The 14056-nt window shown below is 46.7% G+C and overlaps 1 protein-coding gene across 1 annotated transcript in view; it reads right to left on the bottom strand.

Moving 5' to 3' along the window:
* Positions 1-2359, bottom strand: part of PPM1L (protein phosphatase, Mg2+/Mn2+ dependent 1L) — a 74344-nt gene extending 71985 nt beyond the window's left edge. The window contains exon 1 of the mRNA XM_048314234.1: positions 1629-2359. Coding sequence (XP_048170191.1) covers positions 1629-2027 — 399 coding nt within the window. The 5' untranslated portion in view covers positions 2028-2359. The remainder of the gene's footprint in view (positions 1-1628) is intronic.
* Between the last annotated feature and the right edge of the window lie 11697 nt (positions 2360-14056).

Here is a 14056-nt window from a genome sequence, read left to right as displayed (position 1 = left end):
AATGAAAGCAATCAGATCCCCCCACTTCCATCCGTAACCACCTCGGAATACTCTGTTTCAAAACACCACTCAGATACTTCCCCAATTGTTTGGGCTGCTCGGTTCCCACAAGGAAACTCGGTTTACACAAAGGCAGAGCCCCGGCACCTTCTCTCCCAGACACAAAAGAGCCAGATGTCCCCAGTAAACTGCTCAGGGCTCGTATTCCTCCGGGAAAAGCTGGGAACCACTTTGGGACACATCAGCATTTCCACCTGCGTTCCTCGACTGCCCGGGGACAGCGAACTGGCCGGAGAATGCCAGGAGGAGTTGGCACAGCTGTGCCCCAACTGAAATCGGGCAGAAAAACCCAAGACAGGGTTCAGGCACCACCAGCATTTTTTTATGAAGCCGATAATTCTCAACATCCAAAGAGTTTGCATTAATTTAAAGGGGGCAAAACGTTTGATGCTGTGTGGAGAGCCTGAGTCCCTTCCCAACGCTGGCAGTGGTTTCCTGATCCCGAGCTGATGGCCTGGCTTTTCCAGGCGGCCCTTCCAGGTTTAGCAGGGCAGCAGCTGCCACCCCTGTGCCCTGTGAATGTCTGGTCACTGCCAGGGCTTTTCTAGGAGGGACTTTGACTCTTTGATCTGGGGGAGCAGCTGGAGGAACAGCCAGGCTCTCCCGCTGCCTCCCCTCTCACACAAAAAATTCCCAACATTTCTCTCCATCATCCCGTCAGGTTCTCTCATGCCCAGCAAAAAGCCTGCTGGAGCTAATTTGCCACACAAGGACAAATTCCTTGTCCTTTCCCACAGTTACGAAACGTGTGCCTTGTGCCACACAAAAAGCTGTGTGGCAGCACCACATCCTAAAGGCAGAGGAAGCTGCAGCTTTCACATTTGTCATCTGCAATCCACGAAACACCCCAGTGAGCTGGAATCGCCACACAGCACAACCTGAAGGAGATCACCCTGCCTGGGAAAGCGGAGAGGTTAAACACCACCAAGTGTCACAATGACAGTTTTGCTGGATTTCCACTAGGGAAGGGACAAGCACGACAGCGCAGTTGTAATGACATAAACTCCACACAATTCCCAAACACGATGCTCATGCTCAGCTCGCTCACTGGAGAGGGAATTACTGCGAGGCACATTTTACACACACACACTTTAAGAGCCTTCAGGACCGCTCCTGTTTAACCTCTGTCGATGAGCCCAGCTCTGTCACGGGGGAGAAGCCAGCCCGGTGCCAAAATCACATCACACCACACTTGGCTGTAACAAAAGATGACTCCGGGGAGTTTGTGCCCATCATCGTTATTCCACGCACGTCAGAGCCACCTCCAACAGCTTTTCCTGCAATTAAACCTTTACTACTGCAAAGGGCAAAGGGGGTATAAACACATTTATGCCGTGGTGAGCGTGGAAGGGGTAACGAGGGATAAAGGGAAGGCAGGATTACACAGCCCTTTTTTAGAGACATCCAAAAAGCAAGGAAATCCCCCTCCCCACAATGTACAAGACAACCACACAAACCTGGTGGGTGAGAACACATCCATGCCTTGCCCTGGACCATCCTCCCTCCCGCACCCCCCTTTTTTTGTTGTTGTTGTATTATTATTTTTTTTTTTCCAGCTGAGCACTTGCCTCTCCTCCGTGCCCATCAAATATCCCGAAGATGGAGGGGTGAGTCTTGTTCACCAGGTCAGTGATTACTTCGAACCTGTCCTCCATGTGATCCCTCCGGCCTTGGATGGAGTAGACAGCCACGTTGTGGCTCTTGAACTCCCAGGTCTTGGAGAACTCAGCGTCCAGCACGTCTAAACCCCCGAGCCTGTCATTCTGCATGATCTCGGCCACCTTGCCCTTCACCATCTTCACCGCATCCCTGCTGGACTTAACAATGGTTTTCACCTCATCCGTGTGGAAGAAATAACTCCACAGGGCCAGGCTGATGCACAGCAAGAACAGGGTCTCCGGTCTAAGCAAGAAGTAACGCATGATCCGACCCAGCAGAGACAGCAAAGTCATTGTATCCTCTATCATTTATTATCGCGACCGTGTCTCCCCACACCATGCAGCGGGGCGGCTCCGAGCCCGGGGCCGCTCAGTGCATGCTCGGCCGGCCGGGCAGCGCCGAGCCCCGCGCTCCGCTCCCTCCGGCTCCGCTCCCGCCGCTCCCGCGGGCTCCGCGCTCCGGGCGGCCCCTCCGCCGCGCCCCGTCCCTCCCGCGGGGGCGCGGGCCCGCCGATGGATGCGCGGAGCCCTCCGCCGCCGGATGCCTCCTGAACGCCGCTCGGCGCCGCAGCTCGGGCCGGGAGGTGGCTGGCAGGGCCGCCCGCGGTACCTGCTTCCCGTGTCCCCCGCGCCCGGCGCCGGCCCGCCCTCCTTCCCCCGGGCGGAGCGTCCCGGCCACCGCCCCCGCCCCGCCCGGCCCCGCCGCCAGACTACAAATCCCGGCAGCCCCCGCGGGACTGCGCCGGCGCTTAGCGGAGTGCGCGGCACGCTGGGAGTTGTAGTCCCGGGAGCGGCCGGGAAAGGATGCTGGGAGGAGGAGGAGAAACGGCAAGAAAAGGAAAAAAATTATTTAATCAAAGTGTGCTCCATCCCTGAAAGTGTCCAAAGCCGAGTTGGAGCAACCTGGGATAGTGGAAAGTGTCCCTGCCCATAGGACGAGATGCTCCTTAAGCTCCCTTCCAACGCAAACCGTTCTGGGATTCTTCTAAAGGATGAACTTGACTCACATATTCCCCAATTCCCTTCACAAGCTCGTTGTGACAACGGAAACAAAGCAGGAATTTGTCAGTTGTTAAACCGAGAGTAGAGTTTTGTTGAAGAAAAGAAAAAGAAAGCATCTATCATCTTTCTCTGACCCATTTCTGTAAATTGTCATTTTCCTGCAACTGATAAGCACTGAAAATCACGAGCTATGAGTGTGTGAGCAGAAGTTTGCTGGAATACAAACAATTTAATGTCGTGCCCGAGCTGTTTGCTGCCAGCTGCGCGGCAGAAAACTCACAGAATCAACCTCAGAGAGTGACAGAACTGACACAAGAGTCAAACACCTCAGAGTGGGGTTGAAAATGAGTTAGCAGACCACAAAGCCTGGCTGAAATTCTGAGTGAAAAACGATAAACTTCAGGTATGAGCATTCCAAGTTTTCCAGCAGCTCCCGCTCCCTCTGGACTTTTGTTACTGTTGAAGTCACACATAAACTCTTTGGTTTGCCACTTCTTTCAAAGATCAGCTGAAATAAATTACACAACCCCAAGCCTGGTTAACCCAGAGTGGATAAGTTCAGCCTTTCTGTGTTCCCTTCTTACACCCAGCTCCGAGAAATAGGAAAGTTCATGACAAATATTAAATATAACAATGGAACTGCTTTAAATCTTAGAAGTACGTGACACTCTGTTAGTATTTTATCCAAAGTTTTACATTTCAGGCCTAGAAAAACTCTCACCTTTACCTTCCCCTCTGTCACGATGTGCTTGAGTTGAGCCATGGATTTTTTACCCAAAAGGCCAAAATCTGCACCTGTGAGTTGGGGAATGAGGTACCAGCACAGGCATTGCAGCACCTGTAGCTAATGAGGCTGATTAATTAACTTAATTAAACATACTTAATCAATACTCCAGGAAAACTAAGGCTGAATGTCATAAAAAGAGCCTGAAATAGGAAGCACCAATGAAATAATACTTTTGATACTGCAGAAATGTGTTGCTAATAATTCTAATATTATTGTTATTAGCGCTATCTCTATGATGGCTTTTGAAATTCTGTTAATCTTACACTTAATGAACGATAAAATAAAGGTAAAACATGGAGAATGCTGCTCACTCCCACCAAGCAATTCGTTATTTATTTGTCATTTTACTGCAACATAAATGGGTCCCTGTCAGGGAGCCGGGACTCCTGTGGAAGTTGTGTTGGCAATTTGGGTTCAGATTATGGAATTATGAAGGAAAATGAAGTGGTTCCAGGCCACAGAGCACACAAATCACTTCCAGCCCCTCCTTCAGCTGCTGAGGGCTGGTATCCCACAGTTCTCCCCAAAATCCAGCCCCCTACGTGGGCTGAATGCCCCAGAAGCAGAGGATGCTCCATATGGAGCAATCCATGAGCACAGGGATGAGTTTTCCATTAAATTCCACGTATTTGATCCTGCAGGAGAGACTGAGCTGGTTCCAGGAGCACCTGGGCTCTGAGAGCAGGGTCTGCAAAGCTCTGGAACTGCAGACAACCTGAAATTTCCCTTTGGAAGGGGTTGGAACAGCAGGAAAGCCTCGTCCTGCTGGAGAACTGCGATAGGGAAGCCACTGGCATCGGGATAGGGCCACCCTGGGAACACTCAGCCCTTGGACTGGAGCTGCCACTGTTAAATGTGAGTTAGGCAGGGGTTAAGAACAAGTTCTGCACCAGTTAAGTGCAAAATTCAAAGGTTATTGAGCCAGCCCAGTGGCTCGAGCCAACAAATGCAAATCCAGGGCTCATCCTGCACTCCATGGCTGAGCCCTGGCACTCCAGCAGCTCTTCCCAGGGGAGAAGCAGAACTTCGGGATCTTTTAAACACTGGAAATCAGCAGTAAAAACGTCACCAATATTCGGGCTATCGGCTGCTATTTAATTTTGGTTTTGCTGGGGGGCGACCCCAGGCTTTTGTTCACTTGTGAAAGGAATGAAAAGCGGTTTCTGAGGCAGGTTTGTGAATAAACCGGATAATTATCCACTTGGAAAACTGGGAAGAAGCATTCCTTGCTCAACAGCTCCTCCTCCTGCTCGCACGTAGCATGAAGCCATCGGGGCATCATTTGTTTCCACGTTTTGGCTGCTGCAAACGTGAATGCATTTGTTTAGTGCTTAACACACAGGAATTGTGGATTATAGGCACAATAAACTTGGAAATTATTTTGGGTCCAGGAGAAAAAAAAAGCAGCATTCAGCTTTTCTAGGCAATTTTTTTGTGGCAGCCAGAATTAAAACAGAGAGTGAGATATTGGGAAAGCTCTCACTATTTGCCAGTCTGAACAATAGCAACATTTTTATCGTTGTCGTTTCCTGCTTGTATTGAACGAACCCCAGTGGTTTTGATTGGAAAAAGCCTCATTTTGTGAATGTACTTACAAGGATAACTTAAATACAAATAACAACAGTGAAAAACTTTAATTTCCTGTGGTTGCAAAGTGAATTTACCATTCTCGCACCCTGGGGATGAACAGTGAGGACACAACACTGATGGGCCACGAGCTTTACTGGGCAAATTCATTACAAGAAACATTTAATTTGATGGAAATTTCTTTGTAAAAATACTACCAAAATCTCTGGGATACCTGTTCTGTGATAGGGTCTGGGATGCTAAAACTTGGAGGATGTTTCTGTTGTTGTTTGCTGAATTCTGCTGCCCAGTTAAAAAGTTTTCCCAGGATTTTCAGGTTCAAGCACTTTTATTGGCATAAATCAGATGTGCACAGTAATGTGGCTCATTGCTGGTTAGTCCTGTGAAGCAAATTATTAAAATTAAAGAAAACTCTTAAAATCAAAGCAAAATATTGCCCAAAACCTGCAGGGCCACCTCCCTTTCCTTCTGCTGAGATGTAAATTCGGAATAGAAAAATCACTGCTAATAATAACAACTATAAAAGTGGAGTTTTTCATGTCAGGGCTGCAATGCAGTAAAATAATCTTGTGCTTCTCTTTCCAGAAAGAAACAGATTTTAGGATATTCGGGGTGGCACAGGCACAGCTCTCCAGAGGAATAACTTGGTGGCAGTATCAGAAACTGGTTGGTATTTGAATAAGAGCTAAATAAGGTTGAGTTGTCCTGACAGTGGTTTCCATCTCAGTTGATATAAACAACATTCCCAATGTTGTTCCCAGGATTTTACCTTGCAGCAGATGCCAAGAATTGCAGGTAAATTTTGCCTCCTCGCTGCTGAACTCCTGAGAAACCTCATCCCAGCAATTCTGCTCGTTTTGCATCTCCCCTGAAGAGGAACGTTTGCAGATGTGGAATGCAAACAGCAATTTTCCACACAGGTTGCTCCTTTCTCTTCTCCAGGGTTCTCAATCCTGGGACATCTTCATGTGTAAAATCTGATTTTCATTGATTTCCTGGCGCCTGACCTCGGTGTCAATGGGAATGAGAGGCCCAGGGAGATTTCTGACTCTTGTTTTAACAACATCTTTTTTTTAAACCCAAAGTTCTGCTGTGGGATGGCGTGCACCAAACCACAGCAGTGAAATTAGTATATATAAATTATATATCAATTATGAATAAATTATGTATATAGGAACACATCCTGGATATACTGGGAAGGTGAAATACCTGCAGGTGCCTGGGGTGGAAATCCCACACCCGCCTTTCTCTTGGTAGGGAATATAATTCCTGATTATAAGTATGGAATTTGGTGTCAGTTATACCTGAAATGAACGTTATTTTAAGAAAACAAGAATCTATCTCATTGCCCAAGTAACCTAAGGAGTGTTGTTTTTTACCTTTTATGTGTTCTTATTTTTAATATCAGAGCCAAACTACCAGGTGAGACAATCAAGGAAAGATGCCAATGTTAATTTCATGGGAAAATTTAACCAGGGATGTATTTCAGAAGGAAATTCTGGTGTTTATCAATTTACAGAGCCTCAAATTGCCACGATTCTGGAATTACAAGAAAAATTTGGCCACTGAAATCACTGGGAGTCTTTGCTTGGTGGGAGCACGAGCCCCAAAATATTGATTTGGAGTCCACCTCTCCAGGGCATGACACACTTTGGGAGAGAGAGATTATTCCAAACAGATATTCCCTGTCATTTTCCAGAGATGAACTCACTGGGAATTGGGAAATGACTGAGATGCCACCAGAAGCACCCAGCAGATAAAGCTGAAGATGCTCCTGAGGGCCAGAGCTGCTCTCTGAAATGATCTTTGATTTAAGCAGCAGCATCACCACAGAGTGCAGATGCTTGGGAATGTTTGTAAAGCACTCACTGGTGAATTAATGCCTCACAAACTTCCCACTTTTCCAGAGAACTCCAGGACATGCAAGGAAAATATAAATAGAAGCTCAGCAATTCGGAATCACTTTGCAAACTGGCAGAGTTCTTATGAAACCTTCCTCAGATCTGGGCATAAATTGATAAAAAGCAGCAACAAAGCAATCTTAATTTTCTTCTTCATTAATTTTTACTCTGTTTAGCAGCTGTTTCGTGTCTGTGGTGCAGACTATTTCATTTGCATTAAGCAAGAGGCTGCAAAATTGATTTCCACATTTGGATGCCTCACATTTTCACTCCGAGGCACTTTTGGATGCAGAACATGACGGGCTGCATTCGGGATTAAATCCTCAGGCCAGGCTTGTCCCAAAGCTGAGGTGAGAGGGGAGCTGAGGTTACAGGTGCCTTTGTTGGTGACTTCTCTAAAACTAAAATTAGCTATGCCCTCAGCTGACTGTGCCGTGTAAAATCTACGCTCCACTCAGTGCCTTGACTGTTCCAGAGGTTCATTCCAACCCTGACGCCTTCCCTTGACCAAAATCTGAATAAAACCTAAAAAATTCAAGCCTTTCAAGAGGCAAGATCGAGATAAGTCAGCTCTGGGCTGATTTAGATTTCCTCGGGCAAGGCAGATGAATGGGTTTTGTGACTCCCTGAGTGGCACAGAGCTGGCAGCCCGTGCTCCCTTTGTCTCTGGGAATATGGGATGGATTCTCCCACTGCTTCATTTCCATAGGCAGCCTCAGGACACGTTCCCGTTCCTCAGTTCCAAAGGCTCACGTCTTTATCACCGGATTTTGGTGATGGAGATAAAGAAATATTCAAATAAGGGCAGTGAAAGGATTTTTTAATGGAGGGTTTTTTACGACTCGCCTCGTTTTTAAAATAGTGGTGTTTGTATTCAGGCCCAGTGCTTGAAATTTGCTCCAATAGGGGCTGTCAGTAAGTAAGAAATAAATAAAGATGATGAAGCATTCCCACCTCTAGGGCTGAAATGGGAGATGTTTTTTGGAAGTGATGGGGAAAGGAGGAGATTTCCTCTAATGAGCTGGCACAGAAAACCGAAGGGGCATTGCTGATGTCCACTGGATGCACCCAGAACCTCCCTCCCACAGCCATAACCTTCTTCAAAAAGCAAAGAATACAAAAGCACAGAAAGAAATACAAAAGGAATTTTAAAAAAATATCAGGAATCAACAGTTTGGGACACTCAGAGAAGACTGAAACCCGTCCAGTGTCAGGGGACAGGGATGAGCTGCTCAGAGATGTTTGTGCTCCGCTGAATCCTGCCCAAGGCTTGGGTTCATCAGAAGGGAATGCAGGAAGGAGAGGGATAATTCCCATTTACAGCTCCCACTGAAGGGTGTTTGAAGTGCTGTCTGTGCTTCTCAAGTGTCTGCAGTCACAAACACATTTCTTTTTGTTTGCTCTCCGGCTTCTCCCGGGCAATATGTTGGGTGTGATGGGAATGGCGTGGTTTGGCCCAGAATAGCTGCCTGGGCTGGAGCCTTCAGCTGTCAGAACTGTCTCTCCTCCTCCCCACTCGGTGAAATCTCCATCCACAGCACCATCTGCTTCCCCAGGATGCAGATTTGCCGCATTGGAGCCGTGTTTTAATGGGGGAAATTGTCTGACTGCGATTTAATTTAATGACTCTGATTGAATTCCACCCCCCCCTCCAATTCCCACATCACTCCTGGGTCTCCTGAGGCACCAGAAGCTGACACCAGATGTGGGAATGAGTTTCAGACATCTGTGGGCTTCCCTACTGCTGCTTCCAGCTCCTTCCTGCACGTGCCTGTGGAAAAAGCTGGTGGGAGCAAGATGATCCTAAATCCACTTTTCCTCCCTGCAAGCCCCGGTGTTTTCAGCATCCCCAGCTCCCCAAATGCGCCACGTTCCCAGGGTCTGTTTGGGAAGGGGGCAAAGACTGGCAGCTGCCTTTGGCTGGTGGAAAAGGAGCAAAACAAAGGAGAAGCAGGCGCGTGGAAGGGCTGGGATGTAATTCCATGGATCCCTCTGTGGGAGGCTGTTTATCTGATGGATGAAGGGCTTTATTTATAGCTCATGACTCCTCCAAAAACATTGTCCTCTGCTGACCTTTCTGCTCAAATTGGAAGTCAGGAGAGCAGCGCTGCCAAGTAAATGAAACAACTTTAAAATACTTAAAAAAAAAGCTTCTTGTTGTGTTCTAGTCCCCTGTTAACTGCTGGGTCTCCTGATTTTTTGCCTTATCAATCCTGGTCACTGTGGAGAGCTGGGATTCTCCAGAACAACCAAGAAACCTGGGATACAGAGAGAAAATCACCACAAGTTCACTTCATAAGGGAGTTGAGGACACATAACCAGCAACTTGATCAGCTGCTTACAGCACCAGCTCCTCATCCAGGGCTCTGGCTCCCAGCAGCACATTCCCAATCCGTTAGTAATGCTCCACAAGTAAGGAGCAGGGATTTGCACTTTCCCTGGCTCACATAATTAGTCATTGCTTCCTAAAAAGCCACGGAAAGCAGGAACCAGGCTCTTTCTCCCCTCCGGATCCTGCTCCTGCTGAGTGTCAAACCCAGTCCCACGTCTGGGCTCGGCTCAGAGCACTGACGGGTTTACACCAGAGGGGATCCTGCCCTGGCTCAGATCCCATCCCTGCTCTCCCAAATACCTCCCAACAGCTGGGATAAGCAGGTTTGGCAGTGGGGAAAGGCTGGAGCTGCCCCAGGACGTGGTTAATTCCCCTCAATCTCTGGGGCTGCAGCTGTGTTGTACAATGGGCTCAGCACCTGGCAGTGCCTCAGGAATCCAAGTGTGTCCCATCCCATTCCCTGTCCCCAAGCTGAGGACACTCTGCAAGATGGAGACACTGGAGATGCTCAGGAGTCTTGTGTGCTGTTGCCACAGGAGTCAGGAAGGAAAGCTCTGCAGTGAATGGGATGTGCTGCTGTTCGCTGCAGGGACGATCCAGGATTTCCCGGTGTCCCGAGGAGGGGAAGGCTCTGCTCCCATCCCATTCTCTGGATTCCCCTTGTGCCCCTGGTTCCTCCCATCCCTGGCTGGTGCTGGGGTGGTTTGGGGAGTCCAGGAGCTGACCTGCTACAAAAAATGGCACTGACCACTCTCTCCTGTGTCACCAGGAGTGGCAGCACAAAGCAGCACAGCCCTTCCTCGATGGACTCTCATAAAACCCCAGAATGGTTTGGGTTGGAAGAAGCTTAAAATCCATCCAGTGCCACCCTTGCCATGGGCAGGGACACCTTCCACTGTCCCAGGCTGCTCCAAGCCCCAATGTCCAGCCTGGCCTTGGGCACTGCCAGGGATCCAGGGGCAGCCCCAGCTGCTCTGGGAAATTTGAGCCAGGCCCTCCCCAGCCTCCCAGGGAAGGATTTTTCCTACTTTAACTTTTGAGCCTAAGAAATGTGCCTCAGGACAGACAGCTCAACTGAGCAGAAACACCTTAATGAGAGAATTAATCCTGGGCTTTGGAAGCAAAACCAGAGAACGGCATGCACATAAAGCAGCTTCTCCTTTCTGCTCCTTGCTGTAATGGGAAAAGTAAAGTATTCAAGAAATAATTTCCCAGCTTGGCTGAGCGTTAAGGAACAGCACTTTCTGTGTAACAAATACGCGGTGCTGTGGATTTGTAACGGAACAGGAGGTGGCTGAGGCACTTAGATGAGAGGAGCTGGGCCAGCAGCCAAAATTTGGGTTCTGCTGGTTGTGTTCCCAACCAGGAGCAACAGGAATTAATTTCTGACTTGGTGTATGTGAGGACAGAAAAGCAAAACACAGCAGCATGTGCAGGATCTGGGGGCTGGCTGCAGTCACCCATCTTTCTTCGATTGTTTTTCTTTATCTGGTCTGTCTAGAGCTGAAAATTAGTAGGAATCTTGAGTCACAGAAGTCTTTGGAAGTGGAGGGAGATGGATTTGCAGCCTGAGAAGAAAGACCCCACTCCTTCAGTGCCTTTTCAAGTGCTCCCTTCAGCAGGAGCTGCTTCAATCACACACTGAACAGCAGAACCACAGGGAAAAACCTGAATGCCCAAAAATTCTGTGCCTCTAATGGTTATTCCGTATTATTGGTAAGACTTTAAGGTATTTTCCTTGATCTCCCCAAGTTTCTGTCCAAAACTAGCAGTGACAAGCACTCTCAAGAGCAGCTGCAGGGCTGAGGTGGAGGGAGAAGGTGAAATGCAAGGGACGGAGCTGCAGCAGTGGCAGTGAACGTTGCCTTGTGTGACCTACAGCTCTGAGCCACCGCAAAAACTTCCCTCACAGCCAGTTCTAAGTCAAAAGTTGGGAAGATGTGAGGAAGTTCAAGCCTCTGTCCAGGGAATTTGATGGTAGCTCATAAAGGCCTCTGACCTCAATAAAATGGGTCCTTAAATGTCTGAGAAGTCTCACAGTGACAAATATCAAGGCAGGAGGGGCATTTAAAAAAAGCCAGTCAGACAGAAGAACCTCTCTGAAGGAGCAAGAAACCCTCATTTTAAGTGAGAATAGATTTTAAACTCTGACTAAGTTATATTGGGGTGAAACAATGCATATTTGAAAGTTGCCATTTCTCAGCCTGCTCCATTACTTCCTTAAGGTTCACTTATTCCTTATTCCTCTCTGGTACCAAGAGACATTTAATGAAGTCCTGGAGCTTCAAATGCCTTTCAGCAAATAGCCAAGTTCTGCTGAACAATCTAAAATGGAAGGGTTTTTAACTGGGACCCTGCTCTGGAAATATTTCAGCCCAGAAATTGTCTCGCTGCCCTTCAGCCTCCTACACAATTCTCCTGGATTTACCTTGGGAATGTGGGGAATCAGTGGGCCTGGTTGGAAAGGATGTGGAATTTTTATAGCCCAGTGCATAAATAAGAAAATGGGAAAATCCCATTTAATAACTCTTTCCACACTCCTGCATCACTGTTCAAGGCTAGTTCTCACAGGATGTATTTTGACAGTACTTTGCTCAATTATTTAATCACATTAATAGCTGTGTGTTTAAAGCATAAATAGTGTCGTTTCCCCCTTGAACTGTCTTTTGGTGTGTTTAACTCTTCAAAAGCTCTGAAAGAACACGGTGTAAAGGTGTGACTCGCTTGGATTTTTCCTCAGTGCCAGAATTTCAGAGGCTGCAATTCTCTGCTTTCTCACTGTTCCCACATAACTCCTCAACCCCACTCTGTCTCCTGACAGCCTCAAGATTTAGTTTTAAAATAGGCCTGGGATTGTTCTTTAATTTAAATCTTTAGAACTATTTCAAGAGGGTGTTGAAGATTCAAAGTTGCTATAAATACTTGCTTCAGGAATCACTTACATTGGTTTTAGGGTTTTCATAAAAACCAAAATTTTCACTGAAACATTTGAAAATGATAACACTTTTTTGGTTTTTTTTTTTTGGTGGAAAACTGTTTCTTGGCCATCCTTTAAATAAAAATCATTTGCAAGGACACCAAGATCATTTAATCTCATCTAAATCTTGGCCTGATACATGAATCTGTGGCAGAATCTTGGCTAAAAGGACTCTTTGGTGTACTCAGAGCTCTCCTTTTCTCCAGCAAACTAAGATTATTTTGATAAATATCCTTCCCTGTGAGGTTGGACTCTGAATATGAAGACAGGCAGAGGAGGATTTCCACATCTAAGTAGAAATGAGACAAATTATGGATACTTTTGCCCTTTTTTTGTCAAAATAGGCTTTGTTTCCTCTCCCCATCAAACAATATTTCATAGACGTCCTCCAGGGTTACACCTGGCATAAGGAAAACGTGGCTGAGAGGATTTAATTTGTCTTGAAAATAAGATCCAGTAGGTCACTCTGACAGGAGAGCCAGCCAGGGAGGAATGTTTGATATAAAAATTTATGGAACACGAAATGGGCTTTAATAGCAACTTTGTAAAGTGTTGGAAAAATCAGTCTCTGTGGAGTGGTACAACCCTGTTTTTACAGGGCTTTGATAGGTGGCAAGGCCGTAAAAGTGTTGTGTGTGAGGGAAGAATTAAAAATGGAATTGAACGTGGTTCATAAATCCCTGAGGATCCAAAAGCTCCGCTCTGGGTACGAATTCCTGCTGGGAAAGGATTCCCTGGGAGGGTTCCACTGCAAAGGTTGGCAGTAAATAAACTCTGGCACCTGCAAATCTCTGCTGTGTTTTTGGCCTGAGGTGGGGTTTACCCCTGACCTGAAGTTATCCAGCACTTGATCATTAGGGCTGTGTTTCCCAGGAATTCTCCACCTCTTGTTTGTGGTTCAATGAGTCTGTGAGCTCACATTTAGATTTAGGTGGAGTGGCAATACCTCATTTTTTTTTTCCAGGAGTGAAAATGTCCTCGTTTCAGATCAGATGGGGATGGAGATGGGATGAAAGCCTTTTAAAATTCTGAAAGGAATCACTCTTTTTAGGCCAGTCTGATATTAATCATAAAGATGGATATGTACAAAAGAAGATATTTTTACATCTACACTAAAATTCTGAAAATTCCCCAGTGACAAATGGCTCTTAATAAGAGGAGGATATAAAGGGGGAGAAAGCAAAGAGAAATGTTAAAAATGAGGCCTCGTGGCAGCTCTGAGGGGGCCGAGGCAGAACAAAGATTGAAACTCCAGAATTCCAGCTCTTATTAATTAATTTACCAAATAACTGCATCATATTTAACAAGAAATCCACTTTTTAGGTGTGTGGAGAGAAACAACTCCCCTCTGGGAGTGCTCGATTCCATTGAAAATAAATCTACACAACAGAAACCTCTGTTTTGCAAAGTGTGAAATAGTTTCCAGAAGACAGCAATAAAACCTGGGAAACTTCACACAAAGCAGTATTTTATGGGAATACTGCTAAAGCTGACGAGGAAAAATGTCACCCCAGAAGAAATACCCATTATTTCACTGAAAAGAAATTCCTGTTTCTTACAGGAGAGAGAAATTCCCATTCCTTTCTCTGGACCACAGTCCCAGAAAAACTAGGACATGTGTAAAGGAAATATCTAAATAAAGAGGATTCATATCCAGGGACAGGTCTGAGCCTCTGTCAAAATAATGTGAGTAAAGCAGCAGCAGCACTGATTATGTTGGCAGGGCGGAAATGCAGAAGATTTGCTTTCTAC

The sequence above is a fragment of the Corvus hawaiiensis genome, chromosome 10, assembly GCF_020740725.1.
Source record: "Corvus hawaiiensis isolate bCorHaw1 chromosome 10, bCorHaw1.pri.cur, whole genome shotgun sequence".
Lineage (NCBI taxonomy): Eukaryota > Metazoa > Chordata > Aves > Passeriformes > Corvidae > Corvus > Corvus hawaiiensis.
Note: the sequence above shows the minus strand (reverse complement) of the source record. Positions and strands in the feature narration are given on the sequence as shown.